The following is a 23930-nucleotide window of genomic DNA, read 5'->3' as shown; positions in this document are numbered from 1 at the left end:
CATTGAGAATAATGGATTTTTTCCCCTCCAGCGTTTTGTAGCTTCAGGCGTAGGGCTACAAAACGTTCAGGTGTGAACGGGCTGTTAAGAGCCTGCCCCGGCCAGGCTATATTGATTCTTCATGGATCACACCTTGTTTAGAACTTTATTTTTTTATAATGGATTTTTAATGGACTTTACTGATCATTATATACTACATATTAGGTTTTATACATGGTGTGAGGCTCCTACCTGACCCGCCTATACTCTCCTCTTTTTATCACCCAAACCTTTGACATTAATAGGGAGTTGGCCCTCCGCTGCTTTTTGATTCTAACAGGCTCCACTATTCTGGGAAGGCTTTCCACAAGTTTTTGGAGTGTCTCTGCTGTACCCATTTGTGAGGTTAGGTACTGATGATGGATGAGAAGACCTGGCTCATGATTAGACTTCCAATTCATCCCAAAGCCATTCAGTAGGGTTTAGGTCAGGGCTCTCTGCAGGTTACTCAATTACATCCACACCAGACTGGTCACACATCGTCTTTATGGAGCTGCCTTTATACACAGGAGTACAGCCATACTGAAAGACAAAAGAGCCTTCCCCATACCTCAGAAGTTTGGAAGTACAACATTTCCAAAACTGTCTTTGTATGCTGTAATTTTAATTGTAGCCTTCACTGGAAACACCTGAACTCATCAGTCCACATCATTTTGGTCATATGCTGTACCCCATGATATCACATTGTCTCTAACCCTAACCCTCGGTAGAAACAAGGGCTCTTTCAGCCCAAAAAGTGTTCCTAGCTTTTTCTACTGTATGGTACTAAGCATTGCGATAGACCTCCAGAGGAGTGAGTGCAGGGGGTGGGGGTCACCTCAATAGCAGGATGTATCCAGGAGTCCCTCCAAGAGACAGCGTGAAAGATGTGACCACAGATATCGCCATAAAATACAGGAACATTCTAGAACAATGTCTTCCTTTTGCGCATGGACCAGCTGTGGCAGAGCCACCACTTAAACCCAATAATGGCTGCATCACACAACTGCAGTTATAGTACACCTGTAAGACAGAATGCATAGTGATGCCTAGGTCATCCAATCAGATGTCAGCTCACTGTTGACATTCCAGTGAGTGGTGAATCACGATTGATCATTTTAAGTCTCTGCATTTTCGAATTTGAATTATTTTTACAATTTTTATATTGGTACCTTTCCTGCAAACAGTCCTGTATATTAATGGGTCACTTACAGCAGTGTTGCCAGTCCTGTTGGACATTCGACAGCCCGCATAGCACGCAGAGTAATAGGTGACCTCGTTGTCTCCACAGACTGGATCCCAGTTATTCTTTGGACACAAACACTGAAGATTACATTGTGAGTTGGGGCTTTCCTGAGAGGAGATCTGTGCAGATCTAAACAGAGATTATGTCAGGTTGCATAAATCTACCCACATTGCGTGCTAACCCCTCCATATGGTGGGAATTGTTCTTACCATCCAATCAAAGTGATCTTACCCCTCATAGGAGAAAGTCAGGCCAGCCACTGTGGAACGCTCACAGCCCAGCAAAAACAAGGTCATTAACATCAAGTATCCAATCACAGCAGATATTAGTAACAGCTTTGCTGCTCCCAGAATATTAATGCGGAATTTCTTCATGATGAGCGCCCCAGAGAAGATCCCAAGAGCCACAGCCGGAATATTAATGAGACCTAGGGGGAGGAAAGACAATCGCATTAGATTCTTCCAGAGGGACAAAGGTACTTGTATAACAGACCGACCCCCAATATTAGAATCATTCTTCTCACTGACCACTAATGTATTGAACATTATTCTCACTGGCCATTAATGTAAGGAGAATTCTTCCCAATAGCCAACAATGTAAAGCCTCATACACACGATAGGACTTTGTACAAACTTTCCCTTGGATTTTTGTACAAAGGGCGTCAGCCCTGAACTTGTATTGCATACACACGGCAGGACTTTTTCAGCCAACTTTCACCAAATCATGTGGGTTTTCTGCTCTTTACCGCCACCTTTGGTCAACTTCTGTATTGTTGTCTGATCTTTTGCATTGGTTCTGGGCCTGCATTGGTTCTGGGCCTGTTTTGTACTTTGTACAAAAGTCCTATGGTTTTCTGTACACATGATCAGACTTTGCTCCAACTGATTTTTGTTGCCAGAAAGTTTGTCCGTTCGCACAGCCAACAAAAGTCAAATGAAAACCAAAAAAGTTTGTCCAATGGAGCGTACACACGGTCGGATGTTGCTCCAAAACAGCTAATTTGCATGTTTGTTGTCAAAAAGTCTGATCGTGTGTATGGGCCTTAAGAAGAATTCTTCCCACTGGCCAGCGTTGTAAGCTGAATTCTTCCCACTGACTACGAATGTAAAGGTTCCCTGCTAACAGCTAAATGTAAACTAAACACTTTCTGGCATTAAAAAATTTTAGAAAAAAACTGTGTGGGGGTCCCCCCAATCCATGTCAGGCCCTTCAGGTTTGGTGTGGATTTTAAGGGGAGCCCCACGGCAAAATGAAATAAAAAATGGCGTGGGGTCCCCCTCAAAATCCATACCAGAACCTTATCCGAACATGCAGCGTGGCAGGCCAGGAAAGGAGGGTGGATGATGGCTGATCTATACCAGGCCACATGCCCTCAACATGAGGGGGGGAGGGTGTGTGCAAAAGGTCCGCTATTAAATAAACTAAGAGGCAGGGGCCACCCGGTCAAATAACCGGGTGACCTCACCCCCTTGTGACGTCATCGACCCAGCATGCCCTGGTCGATGATGTCACAAGGGGGCATGGTGCTGTGAGACAGCATGAACCTGCATCGGGTGTGGACCTTTTCTTCATGAACTGTGTGTTTTTTGTTTTTTTTCAGGTCAGTGCCCAGCATTCATCATGGTTGATGGTGGATCTACACCTGCCTCCTGTGTTTGGGACAACCACCACTGAAGAGAGAGCCACTCCAGGTGAGCACCTTAGCCATCCAGCCACAGCATAGCCAGGGTTTAGGTGAAGGTGCTACCACAGCTCTGCAAATACACAATCAAAAGAAATACGGATATCGCTGCAACACTTACCTTTTATTAATCCTTCATGTAAAAGTCATGGCATCAATAAAGGTGAAGTGTTGCAGCGAATTCCGGATTTCTTTTGCTTGTGCCTCCTGTGTTTATTTACACTACACTTTTTTTTTTGGTGAATAAATAGCGGTACTATGTACGCCATACTCATTTACTTGTAAAAGGGGCCTTGTAGATTCCGATAAGCCCCCTGCCCACAGAGTCCCACAACCACCGGGCAGGATTGTGGGGAAGAGGCCCTTGTCCTCATCAACATGGGGACAAGATGCTTTGCAGGTCCCCTGCCCCAAAGCACCCTCCCATGTTGAGGGCATGTGGCCTGGTAAGGTTCAGAAAGGGGAGGGCACTCGCTCATCCCGCCCCCCCCCCCCCCATTTAATGACCTGTCAGGCTGCATGGGCGGATAAGGGTTTGGTATGAATTTTGGGCCCCCCATGCCATTTTTTTCTAATTTTGGTGTGGGATTCCCCATAAAACCCATACCAGACCTGAAAGGGCCTGATATGGATTGATACAAAATTAGCAGAAGGGGCCCAAAGGTTGGCACTCAAGAACTGAAATTCCTCGTAGTACGTCACTACGTTCGTATTTGTGGCATGACAATTGTATAGCGTTAGTATGGAAGACAAGATCCTGGCACACGGCCTTTTGACAAAAATCAGACGCTCGGTTGGCCAACAATCGTACCGTGTGTACATGGCTTTAGGGACATTCTTCCCACTGACTGAAGATTTAAGGAGACTTCACCCCACCAATATAAGAAGCAATTTTTAGCTACTGACCATTGACCACAAATTTTAGAAAGCATTCTTCCCACTGACCGACAATGTAAGGAGAACCCTTACCATCAACATTAGGGGGATACCCTTCCCAATGATCACCAGTCCAGTTTTGTTGTATAAAGCAGCCCTGGGTTCCAAATATTCTGAGCATGCCCCATTTCTTATTATTTTATTTATCTTATATAACTATGTTATAACTTAGGGGGAGATTTATTGCAACTGGAGCACTCGGGAATCTGGTGCAGCTGGACATGGTAGCCACTCAGCTTCTAACTTCAGTATGTTCAATTAGGCTTTGACAATGCGCTGATTGATTTCTGTACAGAGCTGAACCAGATTTTACAAGCTCCAATTTTAGTAATCATGTCTGTGAATAAAGTAATTATTATCAGCGTTTCCCCGAGACCTGAAAATATTTCAAGGATTCCCCAGTGTTAAAAAGATTGAGAAAGGCCGGTCTGGAGATTCCAACCAAAGTGAAAATAACTGAAAAAAATCAATCTGCAGAGAAATCACAGCAATTTATAAAGTCTTTCTGCCTGTTATGTTACCCAGAAATGTTGCTGATAATTTACTGTATTCTGAAGTGGCTGTAACACAAAATTCTCAGCAGAGGGAGACAAGGTACACTGCTCATGGAGTTGTCTTTATTTTTCATACAAATCCTTTTGCTGAGTTTCCTGTTAACAGGGAAGGTACTAACGCATCATACTTCATCACGCCCTCTTCTACCGTCCCCATCCCCAATACCTGCCATAAAATTATACTGATATAAAAAGTGGATGTAAACCCAATGTCATCCTTTCTAAACTACTGCCATAGGGGTTATCTATAAGGATATACATGCCTCCTGCATGTATCTTTACCTATCAAATGTCTCCCCTCTGTCTGTTATGAGACCTGAAAAACTGCATATTCTGTGGGTGCGTCTGTTGTCTGGAGCTTGGTGGGTGGAGTCGTGATCTCAGTAAACTCCCCGCCCACCTCTACACTCCCCTTGTCAATATGCATTTTCTCCTGTGTATTTCTTACACTGAACTTCTGCTATGATCTCTAACATCCAGACAGGAAAGTAAGCACATGACTTCAGCATGTCAAATTATGCTGAGGTGGGGAACATCCAATCCTGGCAGAGCAGCAGAAGGAGTGAGAGGGAATTAAAAAATAATGCATGTCTCTTAGGCTAGTTCACAGCAAGGGGGAGGATTTGACAGTTTTTCTCTGTTTGTCAAGATTTATCTCACTGAACAATAAAAGAGGATTGCTCAGAGCTGAATTAACTCTTTGTGGCAAGACTCAAATGATAGGAAATTGTATACTCTACATTATGACATCAATTTTTTTTTTTCGGGTTTACATCCACTTTAATGTGAATAGCTCTACGCACTGTCCTGCATCATGTGATCAATCTGGGGACACACCCAGATGCAGTTACGGCAAATCAATAAATTTGGTGATAAATGGAAATTGTAATCTTTTGTATGCAGTGTGATCATGGGAAAATGTAACCATTGTGATTAAGAAATGGTAACTTTATTCTATTAACCTTGATAAAGTTTATGATCAAGCAATACATTTTTCAGTGTAACTGCTCTACCTTCCTATTGTCCAATGAGCAGGCAGGGAACCCATGAAGGAGCAGAAGGATGACTGTCAGAGCTGTGTTTCACATAACTGGCCAGTCACAATTACAAATCATCAGGCAGGTAAAACAGTAATCATGTATGTATGTATGCAAATGTCACCTAGGAGTTTGGCAGATCTCTTTGAGTTCTACTTTAACCACTTCAGGACCGCCGTATTGCCAATGTACGTCAACACAATGGCACAGGCAGGCACAATCACGTAGATGTACGTGCCTGCCTTCCAGCGGGTGGGGGGTCCGATCGGACCCCCTCCCGTTGGATACGACGGTCCGGTTCGCTCCAGGAGTGCTCCGTGATGAGGGGATGGCCGTTGGTTTTCGGCTACCCCCTCTGGATCGCTCCTGGCCAATGAGAAGCTTCCTCCCACTGTGTATTGTTTACACAGGAAGGAGGAAGTGATGTCATTCTCCTCGGGGCGGTCTTTTTGACCGGACTACGAGGAGAAGACTAATAGTAAGTGTGCACCAACACTACACTGACATGTAGGTACACACAGGCACACAAACCCCCCCCCCGATCGCCCCCCGATCCCCCCCCCCGCCCCCCCTCCCCCCCCCCCAGTCACAGTGTCACTGATTGCATTGATAATTTCTTTACTGATCAATGCATTCAGTGTCAGTTGTGACAGTAAAAACTGTCAGGACAGTTAGTGTTAGGTCCAGGGTAGCCCCCTATCACCCCCCAATAAAGATTTAACCCCCTGATTGCCCCTAGAGTTAACCCTTTCACCCCCTTTTGCCAGTGTCACTAAGCGATCATTTTTCTGATCGCTGCATGTGTCGCTAAGTAGCTAGTTATTTTTTTAGGTTCACCGCCAGGTTTTTATATCGCTAGGTACCCCGATATACTACCCAATAATGGTTTTAACCCCCTGATTGCCGCTAGTTAACCCTTTCACCCCCTTTTGCCAGTGTCACTAAGCGATCGTTTTTCTGATCGCTGCATTAGTGTCGCTACAGTCGCTAGGTAGCTAGTTATTTTTTTAGGTTCACCGCCAGGTTTTTATAGCGCTAGGTACCCCGATATACTACCCAATAATGGTTTTAACCCCCTGATTGCCGCTAGTTAACCCCTTCACCCCCTTTTGCCAGTGTCACTAAGCGATCATTTTTCTGATCGCTGCATCAGTGTCGCTAGTGTCGCTAGGTAGCTAGTTATTTTTTTAGGTTCACCGCCAGGTTTTTATATCGCTAGGTACCCCGATATACTACCCAATAATGGTTTTAACCCCCTGATTTCCGCTAGTTAACCCTTTCACCCCTTTTGCCAGTGTCACTAAGCGATCGTTTTTCTGATCGCTGCATTAGTGTCGCTACAGTCGCTAGGTAGCTAGTTATTTTTTGAGGTTCACCGCCAGGTTTTTATAGCGCTAGGTACCACGATATACTACCCAATAATGGTTTTAACCCCCTGATTGCCGCTAGTTAACCCTTTCACCCCCTTTTGCCAGTGTCACTAAGCGATAAATTTTCTGATCGCTGCATCAGTGTCGCTAGTGTCGCTAGGTAGCTAGTTATTTTTTTAGGTTCACCGCCAGGTTTTTATAGCGCTAGGTACCCCAATATACTACCCAATAATGGTTTTAACCCCCTGATTGCTGCTAGTTAACCCTTTCACCCCCTTTCACCAGCGATCACAGTATAAGTGTCACTGGTGACGCTGGTTAGCCAGTTAGTTATTTAGGTTCCCCGTCAGGTTTTTATATAGCGCCAGGGACCCCCCATATACTACCTAATAAAAATTTGAACCCCCTGATTGCCCCTAGTTAACCCTTTCACCACTGATCACCGTATAAGTATTACGGGTGACTCTGGTTAGTTTGTTTTTTATAGCATCAGGGCACCCACCATTTATTACCCAATAAAGGTTTAACCCCCTGATCACCCGGCGGGTGATATCAATTAGGTTTTAGGGTCAGGGTCTGCGTCGCCCCAGGCAGCGCTAGGTTAGTGCCAGTACCGCTAACACCCACACGCAAAGCATACACCTCTTGTAGTGCTATAGAATCTGAACAGATCAATATCTGATCTGATCAGATCTATACTAGCGTCCCCAGCAGTTTAGGGTTCCAAAAAAACGCATTGTTAGCGGGATCAGCCCAGATACCTGCTAGCACCTGCGTTTTGCCCCTCTGCCCAGCCCACCCAAGTGCAGTATCGATCGATCACTTGCATTACTGTTATGTGTTGATTACTGTGTAAATTCCAGAAAATGTACTCTAGTTTGTAGACGCTATAACTTTTGCGCAAACCAAAAAATATACGCTTATTGACATTTTTTTTACTAAAGACATGTGGCTGAATAAATTTTGCCCTCAATGTATGACTAAAATTTAGTTTATTCGATTTTTCTTATAACAAAAAGAAGAAAATATCTTTTTTTTTCAAAATTTTCGCTCTTTTTCCATTTATATTGCAAAAAAAAAAAATAGCAGAGGCAATCAAATACCATCAAAAGAAAGCTCTATTTGTGGGAAGAAAAGGACGCATATTTCGTTTGGGTGCAATATTGCATGACCGCGCAATTACCAGTTAAAGCAGCGCAGTGCGAAATTGCAAAAAGACCTCTGGTCCTTAAGGTGTTTATTGGTCCGGAGCTGAAGTGGTTAATAAGAGATATCCCTCAGGGGCACATCTGCACAACCCTTTCACAAATCCCTTTCATAACAATAAATACCAGTACTTGAATTTGTTGAAAAATACCAAACACAAATTATTTAATGAAACAATGCTGCCTTCTAGTGGCTGTGTAATGGCACAGCAAATGCTGCATACATTTGAGGGAAATTCCATTGTTAAAAAAACATTTTGGCATTGTGGCGGTCCCCCAAGCTACATCTCTACTGGTTGGAGTTCTCAAAACTATAAATTAAGTATTCATGGTCAAGGTCCCACAGGACCCTAAAGTATGTATCCTTGGTATTCTGGATGATATCCCAATTGAAGACAACCCACCACGAGTAGAGCTCTTTTCCAAGCCCGTAAACTTATCCTCCAATATTGGAAGGCATCTGACCCTCCTAAGTTGTGGTAATGGATAGCTCAGATGGGAGCCACATTACGATTGGAAAGGTATATATTTCAACACAGGGGCCGACCAGGAAAATTTGACCTGTTATGGGCTCCTTGGTTGAATACCCCAGGACTATCCCCTCTAGAATTGGTAATGGACAGATTGCTTCTTTAAAATATGTGAGGATGGGTGATGCATGAAATGTATAATCGTGTGAAGAGAGATCATTGTACAGGAATGACTAGGTGAAAAATGCCTAGTTGGCCATATAACTACTGTGTGTCCGATTGTTGTATGTAAGAGAAACAAATTCATCCATTCTCCAATGTTACACTGGAATGACAATTTTCTTTGAACATGTGTGTAGCGCCGGGCTCCTGAAGAGCACGCGCTATGTTTTGTAAATGTAGTTTTTCCTAAGACTATAGTTGCGTCTTAGGGTTCATTTTGGTAAATTGTGGTCTTGGCATCAGTTTGGCTGGACTGTACTATGTTCTGCCTGGTCATAGGTGTAGGTATCACCTTTGACAGGCATTGGAACGCAGTCTGGTTGGACGCATTGGGTACCAATCTCTCTCTCTGAGCCAATCAGCAGGTGCATTGTCTCACTGTGTATTCCGGGAGAGGGTACTTAAGGTGCTGAGGTCACGTTGTTCTGGGTTCCAGTCCAGAAGCAGGTTCTGACTCTATGGTCCTGGTCCTCCTGATCAGCCCCCAGGGTGCAGATCCATCCGTTTCCGAGTCTCGGGACTGGCTAGTCCGAGGCACAGTAACTGGATTTCAAGGTGGTCCGCTGCCGTCTCTGGTTTGGAGAGGCCCAGCAACTCAAAACGCAACCGGGGGAGGACTCTTCAGAAGAGGGCCACGCATGAGGCTGGCTGCTCGGTAAGAGCTTGGGAGCTAAGCTGAAAGGACACCAAGTAAATCCGCATTGTTACGGTATCGCCAGACCGGCTGCAAGATACTGGTACTGTATGAAAGTTCCTTCAGTTACACCTAAGTTTCTGTGCTCATTTAAAGTTCTACAATCAAGTCTGTGGCAGAGACTTTGCTGAGCTTAAATCACCTGTCGGTTGCTAAATCCACAAACAGGGATTTATCCGGTAGTTGAAATAAATATCCAGTTGCGAATGACTATTCCCTGGATCATCTAGAGAGAGACATTTCAAGTGTCAGTAGTTCCAAAAGTACCTGAGCTTTACTACCCATACCCTCTATTCCCAACTAAGAGACTGTGTTCTGTTCAACGTTTTATGCAAATAAAAATTCCTAAAAGGGATTCAAGTGTCGGTCTCTGCAGTTTATTGGGCCATCAATCTCGGGAACCCCTAGACAAGAACGAGGTGGAGAAGGTAAATGGTAAGCCCAGCAAAACCAGCCGCTCCTTCGGGGGTCAGTGCTACACGTATGTTCCCTTTTTATATCAATAAAAATTATTTTTTGAGAAAAACAAAAAATTGTCAAACTTAAAGCGGAACTTCAGTCATTTTTTCATCTTTCCATCGATTACATCCTCTGCCCTTGCTGTTTTAACTTTGGATAGTAAAACATTTTTTCTGCCAGTAAATACCTTGTACAGCCCACTTCCTGTTTCTTGCCTATTCATTAGACTAAGCTTATGACATCATGCAGAGCTCTCTCTCTCACTCTTGTGAGAGTTTGCCAGGAAGGGAGATGAGTCATAAGAGGGACAATGAGAGCTGGAGGTGTGCCTCTTTGTGTCTGTGTAAATCCAGGAAGTGAATAGGCAGCAGCTTCAGGTGCCCACAGTTAAAATGATTGTAGCCAGACTTAGTGGAGGGAGATTTCTGAAGCATATTTGGCAAGTACAGAATCACAGTATATATAAAATAATATACAAAGTGATTGGAGGGAAACTTCAGAATGGCAAAGATGTTTTTATTACAAATTATGAAAGCATGCTGCAGTTCCTCTTTAATTGCAGTTTATTATCCATTATCTATCCTGTCAATACTGTTGTTATGACATTAACAAATTGACTGCTAACTGGTGGGGAAAGGAGAGGGTAAGGGGTTGGAGTCAGCCTTCTACAATCACATGATCAGTTGAAGTGATATAATAAAAAAAAAAGCTGCATCCTGGTATCCCTGCAGTTGTGCAACACCCCAGCTTGTGTCTCACCATAATTAAAGGGTAACTCCACTTTCGTGGGGGGAAAAAAAAAGCAATAAAAAAATATATTATTATAGCGTATAAAATTGCGATACATATTGTAATTGCATGTTATTAAAAATTACCTTTTATTTTCAATCAGCAGCTCTGTAATTTTCTGCAAAATGCAATATGGCTACCTGTAGGTGTTCTGTACTTGGAATGTGTACAGAACGCCCCACAGAAACATAATTTTCTGCTTGTGTGATTGGCTCACTGATTTTCCCAGAAGTCTACACTAAGATACATGTCAGATTTCAGGCATTCCTTGCAAAAAAAATGTCATTTTTGGTGAGATACTCCCAATAGGAAATCACATCTAAACATATGCAGATCCTGCAACTTTCCTCATTAGAGCCCTGCAGGTGCAGCAGCTGGTTGATAATTATGAAACCACTCCCATGTAGATTCACTTTGGACACATAGGGATTTCTTTAGAATAGCAAAAGGTAGGAATCTGCAACAAAGTTTGTCAAAATCCTTGTAATGTATATAGATCATATAAGATGGAATGGGAGAGTCATTTTAATAATGTGAATTAAAGTGTGGCTTCTGCCTATTTTTATGTGACGTGTTTCTTTAAATAACAAAGATACTAAAGTGGAGCACCGCTCCTTTGACATTGTCACTATTCTTGATAGAAATGATGACACTGTGTTTTTTGCTGAATTGTCCTTTTTAATTACCACGTTGTACTGTATATAAAAAGTAGAATGGTTTGGGTGCTGTGATCTCATCTTCAAATTATAGTATATACTACATGTATATACATGGTAGGAAATATTTACTAAAACTTAAAGGAGTACACTGGTGTCATGATTATGCGCAGACAACTAAATCATGTCCTCATTCTATTTACTATGTGCATGTGCTACACTTGGACATGAGCACGTTGTCTACCATGTTTTTTTTTTTTTATCATTCATGTAATTACTGTTGTCAATTTAGATTCAAATGTGACAGACAAGAATGAGTAGAGAGACCTTGGGCTTTATGACGTGTATGCTATGGAAAGGATGACAGAAGGACAATTATATATAAAGCAGAATATTAAGTTATGCTGGACTGTAGAGGACAGAAGGAGGATTTAGTTCTGGGGTCCATACATTTTCTAAGCAAAGAAACACTGTCCTTTAGACTTTGAGAGGTGGCAGACTGCAGCCTGTGGGTGTAGGAATTCCCCAACATTTGTGGTCAATGGTAAAGAATTATCTAGCACCTATAGCCAGATGAGGGTGTAAAAATGACTCATCATTGATGTCAGTTGAAGCAATAGTACCCCATAATTTGTGTCAGTGGGAAGAATTTTGCCCCATCAATGGTGTTAGTATGAGAAATAGTGCCTCATCAATGGTATCCATGTGAGTGTAATAGAGAATGCCCCATTATTGGTGTTAGTGGGAAGAATTATGCCCCATCATGATGGTGTCAGTGGGAGGAATAGAGCCCCATCATTGGTGTCAGAGGAAGGAATAGTGTCTCATAATTGGTGTCAGAGGAAGGAATAGTGCCTGATCAATGGTGTCAGTAGAAATAATAGTGCACCACCAATGGTGTCAGTGGAAAGAATAGTGCTCCATAATTCGTGGGAGTAATAATGCCCCATTATTAGTGTCAGTGGGAAGAAGAGTGCCCCATCATGATGGTGTCAGTGGGAGGAATAGTGTCCCATCATTGGTGTCAGAGGAAGGAATAGTGTCTGATCCATGGTGTCAGTAGAAAGAATAGTGCCCCACGAGTGGTGTAAGTGGGAAGAATAATGTACCATCATTGATGTCAAAGGAATGAATTGTGCCCCATGATTTGGGTCAATGGGAAGATCAGTGCTTCATCATTGGTGTTTGTGGGAGGAATAGTGCCCCGTTATTAGTGTCAGTGGGAAGAATAGTCACCCCATCATTGGTCTCAGTGAGAGGAATAGTGGCATATCATAAGTGTCAGTGGGAGGAATAGTGCCCCATCACTGGTGTTATTGGCGGGGGGCGGGGGGGGGGGAATAGTGCCACCAATGTTGTCAGTGGGAAAAATATTTGCTGAAAAATTGTGTCATTGGGAGCAATAGTGCCTCTTGATTGGTATCAGTTAGAGGAACCGTGCCCCAAGGGTTGGTTAAATACAAGCCAAGGATTACAGTTAAGAGCATGCTTTTATTGTACGTTTTGGCACTGTGATAGACTTACCGATGATAAAGTTTGTCTGGGTGGAGGTCTGCCCATACTGCTGCTCAATGTATTTTGGTTTGTAAGTCACCATCCCTACCAGAGAGTTGAACTGGAAGACACTGCCACACAGGTAAAGGAAGAACACCGGATTACCCAGAAGGTCCTTCAGGGACGGCAAGAAATCTGAAAGAGGTGGAAAAATAAAACAAGGAAATTGTACAGAGACGCCTCCATATGCTATTGGGTCATTAATAAACGTAGGGGAACTTATTTTTTTATTAAACACATTGTTGATATCTAAAAGTATTTTCCCTTTAAGAGTTTTCTATGTATAGTTTTACAGCAGGCACCATCTTAATCTCTTTCAGCGATAGCATAGCTGCTAAGTGTCACTTTCTGGCATAATTCTCAAACCTCTGAGGATAATCGAAGGTATATGGTAATATGTATATGTCTTTGATCTGTACTCTACAGATCTAATTTAACCAACCCAAGTATAGATCAAGGAGGACTTATTCTAATTGTTTATCACAGCCCTAAAGTTAGATTGTGCTCCAGGGGAAAATTATGTACCCAGGACTGGGAGCTAAGCAAGTGTTGTTTGCTGATACATATTTATATCTATAAAGATAAATTAGTCATTATTCACATGTTTAAAATAATTAACAATACCATTGCAGTAGTGTGATCTCTGTATAATGTACATATCACATACAGTATATATGTGACATTGAACTGGAACCCCCAAGTGTCAGTGTGACATTGCCCTGTGACCTCCGGTTGCTCTGTGACGACCCGAGTGTCAGTGTTCCCTTATTCTGTGCCAGTTTGTCATTGTTGTAGGACTCTAAGCCCCTGTCGGAGATTCTGCCAACCAAATCCGTCAGATTTTGTCCGTCAGATTTAGTCTGACGGATTGTGTCCGAAACTGTTGCATACACACAGTCGGACTAAGTTGTCGAAAAATCCGATCTTTCAGAACGTGATGACGTAATTTCGTTATGATGGGACTAGATTCAGGCTAGTATCCAATAGCTTTGATGTAGGAATTTGATCTGAGCATGCGTGGCACTTGGTCCGATCAAAATCCTCTACACATGATTGGATTACGTCCGACCTGCCCAGTTGGTCGGGAAATATTTCCAACATGTTGGAAAATTGGGTCCGACGGAGATTCGGACAGAATCAGTCCAATGCATACCACACACAGTCGGATTATCTGACGACACGGTCCGATAAGACGCATTCCGTCGGATTCTCCGACCGTGTGTACGCGGCATTAGGGGTTGATTTACCAACAAAAAAAGAGACTGTATAAACTACGAGTTTGAGGGGTAAGGAATTCACTTACTCACCTGTAGGGTGTGGTTGTGCCTCAGACAATTTAGGCAAAAGGAAAAGATAGACAGTGATAAGAGCACACTGTCGAAAAGGTAGGCATTGGTAACCAAGCAGTTTAATTCTGTTAGTTTATTAGAGAAAATATATATGGTGGATTCCATATGTTATCACCTTCCACCATTGCATACAAAAACATTTAATAAAAAGACAATCCAGATTTTTACCCCGTGTGTTTTCGGATATAATCAGGTAAAAAAGTAGCTGAATATAAATATAAAAATATATCCCGGGCTGATGATGGTGATTAAGCAGACTCTGATTTACTAAAACTGGAGAGTGCAAAATCTGGTGCAGCTATGGATGGTAGCCAATTAACTTCTAACTTCAGCTTGTTCAATTAAGCTTTGACAGAAAAAAAACTGGAAGCTGATTGGTTTCTATACAGAGCTGCACCAGATTTTGCACTCTCCAGTTTTAGTAAATCAGTCCCCAAGTGTCAGTGGGTCATTGTTTTGAGACACCTAGGTGTCAGCGTGCCACCACTGAAATGGAACTCTTAAGTATCTGTGCCATTGTTCCAGCCCCCCAAGTGTCAGTGTGTAATTGTTCTGGAATGCCATTGTGCCTGAGTGTAATTGTTCTGGGATTCTCATTAGAACTTCCTTCATCTTGTTCTCTTACCTTTGCTCATTCTTAGTAGTGGACCCTCAATTTTGGGGTCTTTCACATCTTCTAGAATGAATTTAGACTGTTCAGAGGGCGTACTGGAATTCTTACGAAGGTCAGGCCGTGGTTGCTCCTTTGGTAAAAACCAAAATGGTATAGTGGCGAACAGACTAATGGTACCAGCTACTAAGTATCCAAGCCACCAGGCGCCGATCCAGTGGGAATCCTGAGGAGTGATTGGCACCTGGTCTGGACAAAACACATGGTGGATAAGTGAGCATCATGTAACAACCATATTTTTACAGCGTTTAAATGACAACTATGATCCACCAATTCTTTCCTAAATTCGGAAAACTTTTTTTTTTTTTTATTTTTTTTTTTAATTACCAGCTTACAAATCACATTTTCTTGGCAGTTTAAGACACATTTCTGGATTATTTAGGAAGCAAATAAAAAAGTATTAGTCAAAGTTGGAGAATGATTGGATTTTTTTTGTACAGATTTTTGCAATATAAGTTTGCACAAACATATGCTCAGAGGTCAACATGTCCCAATGCAGTTTACTTTTTTTTTCAATAACCCTTTAAATACACATTTATTAGTATATATGTAGACAGGTGCAGTCTACTTTTTCCACTGCAGGCAGCATTGCAGAGGGAGAGGAAGATAAGAGGAACATGGTTCCTCTATGGTTTCATGGGTCACTAGGGCAGCTATCCGATTGTGAGGTCAGTAGTAAGTGAGGAAGAGGTCAGGGGTAAGTAGTAAGTGAGGCAGTGTTCAGGGGTCAGTAGTAAGTGACTTCCGTGCATAGTGGAGATTACCGAATCTGAAGACCTCGGTCCCTTAGCCCCTGGCTTTCAACAGCCATGCCATTAAAACCAGTGATGGTAAAGCAGGATGAAGTACTGGACCTTGCGACAGAAGGTCCTCTCGCATTGGCAGCCACCAAGGAACATCCGCCCACTATTCGTACTATGTCGGTGTACCAAGGACGCAGAGGCCAATCTGGGACAATCAGAATCACCGGAATCCCCTCGGCCTCCACTCTGCGAAGCAGACGTGGTAGAAGTTTGAGTGGGGGGAAGGCATAAATCAACCAATAATGCCCCCATAGAGCCACCAACGCATCTGCCACGTACGCCTAGGGATCTTTTGACCTGGCCACAAACCTCTGTACCTTCCGATTGAGTCAAGAAGCCAAGAGATCCACATCTGGTGTGCCCCACCTTAGGCAAAGGAGCCAAAATACATCCGGATGCAGGACCATTCCTCTTGGTCCAGCATCTGACGACTTAAGTAGTCCGCCTGGCAGTTTTCTACGCCTGGAATGTACACGACCGACAGAGCCGGCACACGCCGCTCTGCCCACCGCAGGATGTGAGTGACCTCTAGTGCTGCAGCCGAGCTCCTAGTTCCTCCTTGATGGTTGACATATGCCACCGCCGTGGCGTTGTCCAACTGGATCCTGACTGGACGCCCTGCAGCCTCTGTGACCATGTGGAGAGGAACCGCCCGATTGCCTGAAGTTCCAGCACATTTGTCGGCAGGCAGGATTTTTCTTGCGTCCAGCGACCCTGGGCCGACTGTACGCCCTAAACTCCCCCCCAACCGGTCAGGCTGGCGTCCATTGTGATCACCGTCCAATGAAGAGGAAGGAACGAGTTCCCGGACCGAAGGGCCCGGAGACCTCAGCCACCAGAGTAGGGAATTCTTGACTAGCTGGCTCACCCAAATCTGACAATACAGGGATAATGGTGATTTGTCCCATTTGGACAGGATTTCTTTCTGCAAGACTTGGATGTGGAATTGAGTATATGATACCACCTCAAAAGTGGTTACCATGAGACCCAGGACTCGCATGCAAAAATGCAGCAGCGACCACCTGCGGGACACCAACAACTTCACTGCAGCTTGAAGAGTCTGCAGCTTGTCCGAAGGGAGAAAGGCTCTCATCTCTGAGGAGTCCAGAAGCAAGCTGAGGTACTCCAGGCATTGAGTCGGCACCAACACCGACTTCTGGAGGTTCAGTACCCAGCCAAACTCCCGAAGAGTCTGCATGGTGATCGCCACATCCTCCCTTAATTCTGAGGCGGAAGCTGCTCTCAGGAGGAGGTCGTCCAGGTAACCCACAATTTCAATCCCTCGTTGCCTTAGCAATGCCAGAATTGGGGCTAGCACCTTGGTGAAGGCCCTTGGTGCTGACGCTAGGCCAAAAGGGAGCGCTACAAATTGGTATTGCTCCTCCCCGACCGCAAATTACAGAAACCTCTGATGCATATGTGGACATGCAAGTATGCGTCCTTGATGTCCAAGGATGCCAGGAAATCCCCCTGATGGAGTGCAGCGACCACGGAGCGAACTGATTCCATCCTGTACCTTTGTACTTTCACAAAACTGTTGAGGGACTTGAGATCCAGGACTGGACGGACCCCATCCTTCTTTGGGACTACAAACAGATTGGAGTAGAATCCCTGAAACCTTTCCGGCGTTGGCACAGGTATTATCACACCGCGCAGCAGCAGGTCCTATACTGCCCCGAACAGGGCTTCCCAACGAGTCAGAAGAAGATGAAGGTTGGGGGGGGAAAAAATCTGTTTGGTGGACAAGAAAGAAACTGTATCTTGTATCCTGATGAAACCAGTTTGCAGACCCACTGGTCGGAAAGTAGGGAGGTCCACCGGACTGCAAACTCCCGAAGGCGACCCCCCACCCGAGAGTTGGGCAGGGGCGAACCTTCATGCGGCAACATATTTGCTCGCAGGTTTGTTTGGCTTGCGAAACCAGGGATGCTTTTGTCCCTCAGCGGGCACCTTGTCAGAAAGGGACCGCTTACCTGCCGGCCTGGGTGGATGAAAAATCCACTTCTGAGCGGAAAAGGAGGGCCCTTGCCTATGGCATGGCTCCTTACCCTTCCTGGACTGTGGGAGCAACGTCTTTCCCCCTGTAACATTCTTAACTACATGCCGACCGGCACACACGATATACATCGGCAGAATGCCACGGACAGGCAAATGGACGTACAGGTACTTCCCTTTAAATTTGCCACCGTGCTATCTCGCGCGCGCTGCTGGTGAGTCCGATCGCGGGTCCCACGGACTCGATCGCCGCGGGAATACCCGCAGTCGTCTCACGGGGAGGAAGAATGGGGAGATGCTAATGTAAACAAGCATCTCCCCATTCTGCCTAGTGACAGTGTCACTGATCTCTGCTCCCTGTGATCGGAGCAGAGATCAGTGATGTGTCATACACAGCCACGCCCCCCCACAGTTAGAAACACTCCCCAGGGCTAACTTAGCCCCTGCACTGCCACCTAGTGGTTAACCCCTTCACTGCCAGTGTCATTTACACAGGAATCAGTGCATTTGTATAGCACTGATTGCTGTATAAATGACAATGGTCCCAAAAATTTGTCAAAAATGTCTGATGCGTCCGCCATAATGTCGCAGTCACAATAAAAATCGCAGATCACCACCATTACTAGTAAAAAAAAAAATATTAATAAAAATGCCATAAAACTATCCCCTATTTTGGAAACGCTATAACTTTTGCGCAAACCAATCAATAATCGCTTAATGCGATTTTTTTTAACCAAAAATATGTAGAATACGTTTCGACCTAAACTGCGGAAAATTATTTTTTTATATATATTTTTGGGGGATATTTATTATAGCAAATTGTAAAACATTTTTACAAAATTGTTTATAGCGCAAAAAATAAAAACCGCAGGGTTGAGCAAATACCACCAAAAGAAAGCTCTATTTGTGGGGAAAAAAGGATGTCAATGTTGTTTGGGAGCCACGTCGCTTGACCGCACATTTGTCAGTTAAAGCGACACAGTGCCGAGTCGCAAAAAGTGCTCTGGTCTTTGGCCTGCAAAATGGTCCGGGGCTTAAGTGGTTAATAATGTCATCTAGTGAAGCTCTAAATAGCCTCTCTCCCTGAAAGGGCAAATCCGCCAGTACTTTCTTAGATGCCTGGTCCGCAGACCAGCAGTTTAGCTAAATCAGGCGATGTAGCACCACAGCTAATATAGAGAGTAAGGGGCCGTATCTAAGGCCGCATCACAGACATACTTAAGGCCCTGCACCAACTGGTCCACCAGCTCCATGCAGACGTTGCTTCTCCAACTCACGGTGAAACAATTTAGCCCATTCAGTAAGCGTCTGTGACACCAGGGCCGTGGCTAATACTGGCTGCAATGCTGACTCCACCACCGTAAACGTGGACCGGTGTAGAAACCGATACAATAATTACTATTATATCTGTGTATTAATTTGTCTAGTCCCTATAGATTAGTTAGTCTATTAAAAGTCTGATAAGCACAAAGATAACAAACACCTCTGCTTAGTAAACAAGTTACATTTATTTCCCAAGAAATTAGGAAAGCTAACCTAAATTATTAAAATACATTACAATATCACAAAGCTTACAATCAGAACACATAATACAAGTATATCAAAGATACTTATCACTAGGCCCTCTGTGAGGCTTTGGAGCATCGGCTAGGCTCAGATGACCAAGAGAGAGCCATTCGCCATGAGGCTTAAGCCCAAGCCAGGATCCAAAGGGAAAGGCCTCAAGATGGCCACCGAGCAATGAGGCTTGCACAGACCACCATCAGCTGAGAGAGAAAAATGGGCAGAGAGAGATAATTGCGAGTGTGTTCTTTTTTCATTCAAACATGCAAGCCTACTCATAGCCACCCCCATTTGCCTTCCATCCAATAGATATCACGAGAGGTGATCCTTCAAATGTCTGCCCATTCTTCAGGAAGCATGCTGTATTGTCCACTAGGGGCAGCATCTCTATTAGCCCTGGGCCATCCTAGCTAGCTCTTATTCTCTTTGAAGCCTGTAATCACACATATCACAGCAGGTGGGCTTGAGCCAAGCCATTGTTCTTCTGATTACAAAGCTTTGATATGTTTCATTCCAACTGAGGCTACCTGGCTGTAACAATCAGTTACCAGAAGTATGATACTAAACCATATTTCTATCCACCAAAGCCGCTGTGCACCTAAAAGGCGCATACCACCCTTCTTCAGACACGGCTCCTATTGAACAGTCCATAACTGTCTTAATGTGTGACACTCCCCAACATGTGTTTCCGAACCAGCACCTATGGAACAGTCCTTAGCTGTTTAACGTGTTGCGGTTTTCAACATGTGCTTCAGAAACAGCTCCCATGGAACAGTCCATAATGGTCTTACCGTGATGTGCTTCCCAACACCTGCTGTTTTGCCCTTGAGTGACACACCACCATCATTCTTCAGCGACAGCTTCCATGTCACCATTCTGTATCTTTGGTATCTTCTCCTTTCTGGTATCTTCAGGACGGGCTGCAGTACAGGCAAGGGGTGTCCATTCACTCACCATTCACTAGCACACATTCAGAGTAACCTGTCAACCATCTTTCAGACACAGAGTCTCGAGGAGGGCTTTTCTTGCCCATATTTCTAGCCTACAATACACATAGGTCACACTATACCATAACATGAATCGACCCATTACCATAATATATACATATATATGTGTCCCATCCAATTACGCATCCCCCTCCCAACCTCCTATAACCCTTTACTGTAAACATGGGTCGGGATTAGGCAGGCTTGTTCACAATGGCCTTTCCTACCACACTTTTGGCATGTCAGCAGTATTGCAGGGCTCTGACTTGGCAGCAAAGTCTCTAACTTGTACGCAGAGACCCTACCGTCAATTCATGCCTCACACTCAATCTCTCTGAGTAAAAAAGCCCCGCTTATTGTCTGAAGCTATGGCTTGCTAGTTCATTCCTCAGGTGGCCGAGGTCCACTCCATTAACAACACTCATCCCAGTTCCTATTCCCCCCAATATAGTGCTGAATACATCCCTCCTCTTTCGGTTACTCCTCAGACTCAAGAGTCCTGCATGAACCTCATTCTGTGTGTGCACATCTCTGGGAGTAATTCACTGGTACAATGACTGCACTTGATTCAGTGTATACTCAGCACATATAGGGTAACAGGCTTTTATCAACCACTGTGAGATGTTGAAGCGCCATGTGGTAAAGGCATACTGTACCCTGGTAGCCAGCATTTGTTCCCTTTATCTAACGGAGCATTCTCCTGTGTGTATTCACCGGCATTACCTGTGCAGGGTTTCAACCTCTCAGATGAGACATCAATTAGGCGTATCTCCCCCATTGATGTGTCACCTGGCACCCTCTAGTCTGGCCAACCGACACCTTATTATGCATCTTGAGCTAAGCCATTATTCTTCTGATTACAAAGCTTTCATGTGTTTCATTCCAACTGAGGCTACCTGGCTGTAACAACCAGGAAGTGAAATACCAGAAGTATGATACTAAACCATATTTCTATCCAACAACCGGGCAAACGCCTCAGCCCTCCTGTCGGCAGGGTCCTTGAAAGGAGTCCCTTCCACCGTAATCATGGTTACCTTATTTAACCTGGATACCGGGGGGTCAACAATTGGAGGAGATGTCCATTTCTTCAGGAAACTCTCCTCAAAGGGGTAAACAGACCGCCATCCGTCTCTGGACTGAAAAGGCCCGCTGCGGGCTTCCCCACTCCTTGTAAATAAACTTCTCAAAATAAGTTAGGTAGGGAAAAACCATAGCCATGCGGGCCGGCTTGTGGGACCCAAAAGGGACCGACACCTCTGTAGATGCCACCTCCGTGTCCTCCATCTTTAGGGAATCCTGCACAGCTGTGATAAGTGCTCCTACAATCACTTTTTCCTGTGCTGACCCGGACAGTCATTCTCACTGTCCGAACGGTCCTAGTCCGCATCCTCTAAAACTTCAGAACAGGGGCCGCCTGTCCCAGCGGGACCCGAGTCTGAATCAGAGCTTTCCCCAGAAGACGGTGGGGGAGGGGGTGTTTTTTTACCCCACTTGCGCCCACACGCCACTTCCACCCTGGCAACAAAGGACTCCAGAACCGCCGACAGATCATCCATAGGCACCACAGGTGCAGGGGAACCAGTTGCAATAACAGGGATGTCTGGGGAAGAAGCGTCAGCTTCTGACGCCATGCTGATCCACACTTGCCTGTCACCACTTAGGGACCTAAGGCAAGCCACACAAAATGTCCACCCTCCTAGCTGCCACAGACTGAGGGGCCCCCCGCAGGACTCGCCACCCTGACCCAGGTACTGTGCTGTGCTGCTGCCGTCCACTCTCCCCTGTGTCAGCCACGAGGTGTTCTGTGTATGTTTCGTGCTGTTCCAGAAAGAATCAGGCACCCAGTGCTAGAGGTAAAACAAGCTGAGGCTATTAGAACATGCCCGCCGGCCGCCTCAGCAAGTAACGTCTGAGGGCATTGGGAAAATGTCTGAATAAGAAAAAACTGGCTGTGGCTACAGAAAAATGGCTGCGGTTTGCATGGCGGCCTCCCCAGATGACATACACACTAAATACCCCACCATGGCCTAAAAAACAGCTAAAAGGAAGAGCGGACCACCAACACCCAGCGCGGCCCCCTGCCAGGACTCAGAGCCCCCCCCCCGAGGACCCCCGGCCATGTACGTGCACCGCACCCCCTATGCCCAGTCACACAGCGGCCCATAGCATGGGAAGGAGGGAAATGGACAGGGAGAGAAGAAAGGGAGAGACCCCCTAGTCAACCTCCCAGGGAATGCCCAGCTGAACCATCCTGCCGAGATAGGTGGAACCATATTTACCCCTCCTGCAGGGACTGCTGGACGCATTCCACAGACAGACCCATCACCCGAGCAGTACGGGGTGGCTGTCGGCCACGGCACACTGTGACACGAACAGCAGTAGCTCAGTCATATGTGTGCCCTGGAGCATATAGCTCACCGGCCGCCCCTCGATCAGACGGGGCATGTCGTGGCCAACCCAGCGTGTAGCTAAGGTCTGCTCCCGCTCGATGGCCAGGCTGGGGAGACTACCAGGATCTATATTATCCAGCCTGTCACCCAACCCAGCTGTTGATTGTAGATTACAAGAATCATAAATGCAGAAAAAATTCCCAGGACCAATGTTCCCCACTGGGAGCCAGGTCCTTCTACACTAGGCAGAAAAAAACCGAGCTGCTGGAAGCAGAAGGAGGGGTTATAGCCAGTAGGACCACCCCCTGGGCAGGGTACTGTGCAGTTTTGCTGTTTTTTCATGTTCTGCCTAGTCCTCACCTGAAGGTGGAGATATAACCCTAAGGTCAAGATTGAAGATGCTGTGTCCATCAATGAATGAAAGAGAAATAGACGTATGAGTGCTGCTAGCATTGCTGCAGAGGTTGAAGGGGTGGGGGGTCAGCCTGTCAATGCTCAGACCATACGCCGCACACTGCATCAAATTGGTCTGCATGCCATCATCCCAGAAGGAAGCCTAAAGATGATGCACAAGAAAGCCTGCAAACAGTTTCCTAAAAACAAGCTTAAGACTAAGGACATGGATTACTGGAACCATGTCCTGTGGTCTAATGAGACCAAGATAAACTTATTTGACTCAGATGGTGTCAAAAGTGTGGCGGCAACCTGGAGAGGAGTACATAGACAAGTGTGTGTTGCTTACAGTCAAGCATGGTGGAGGGATGGAGGGAGAGTCTAGGACTGCATGAGTGCTGCCAGCACTGGGGAGCTACAGGGAACCATGAATGTCAACATGGACTGTGACATACTGAAGCAGAGCATGAGCCCCTCCTTTCAGAGACTGGGCCACAGGGCAGTATTACAACATGGTAACGATCCCAAACACACCTCCAAGACAACCATTGCCTTTCTAAAGAAGCTGAGGGTAAAGGTAATGGACTGGCCAACCATGTCTTCAGACCTTAACCATATTGAGCATCAGTGGGGCTTCCTCAAATGGAAGGTAGAGGAGCGCAAGGTCTCTAATGCTGCGTATACACAACCAGACTTTCCAGCAGACTAGGTCTGACAGACTTTTGGCGGAGTTCCGACTGACTTTCCGAACGAACGGACTTGCACACACATGACCAGACTTTCCGGCAGACTGGGTCTGACGATCTTCCCGATGGACTTCCAAATGAACGGACTTGCCCACATACGGACTAAAGTTCGTTCATTTTGAACGTGATGAGTTACGACAGGAC

The 23930-nt window shown here is 45.1% G+C and overlaps 1 protein-coding gene across 4 annotated transcripts in view; it reads right to left on the bottom strand.

Moving 5' to 3' along the window:
- The window catches only part of SLCO1C1 (solute carrier organic anion transporter family member 1C1), an 80823-nt gene that overhangs the window by 17308 nt on the left and 39585 nt on the right, over window positions 1-23930 (bottom strand). For all 4 annotated transcript variants that reach the window (XM_077468670.1, XM_077468672.1, XM_077468669.1 and 1 more), the window contains 5 exons: window positions 14866-15099; window positions 12862-13026; window positions 1496-1691; window positions 1231-1393; window positions 857-1041 (listed from right to left, as the gene is read on the bottom strand). In XM_077468670.1, coding sequence (XP_077324796.1) covers window positions 857-1041; window positions 1231-1393; window positions 1496-1691; window positions 12862-13026; window positions 14866-15099 — 943 coding nt within the window. The remainder of the gene's footprint in view (window positions 1-856; window positions 1042-1230; window positions 1394-1495; window positions 1692-12861; window positions 13027-14865; window positions 15100-23930) is intronic.

This window comes from Lithobates pipiens, unplaced genomic scaffold, assembly GCF_037356315.1.
Source record: "Lithobates pipiens isolate NorthernLeopardFrog02 unplaced genomic scaffold, aLitPip1_a1.2 Scaffold_8, whole genome shotgun sequence".
Lineage (NCBI taxonomy): Eukaryota > Metazoa > Chordata > Amphibia > Anura > Ranidae > Lithobates > Lithobates pipiens.
This window is presented reverse-complemented; position numbering and strand designations above follow the sequence as displayed.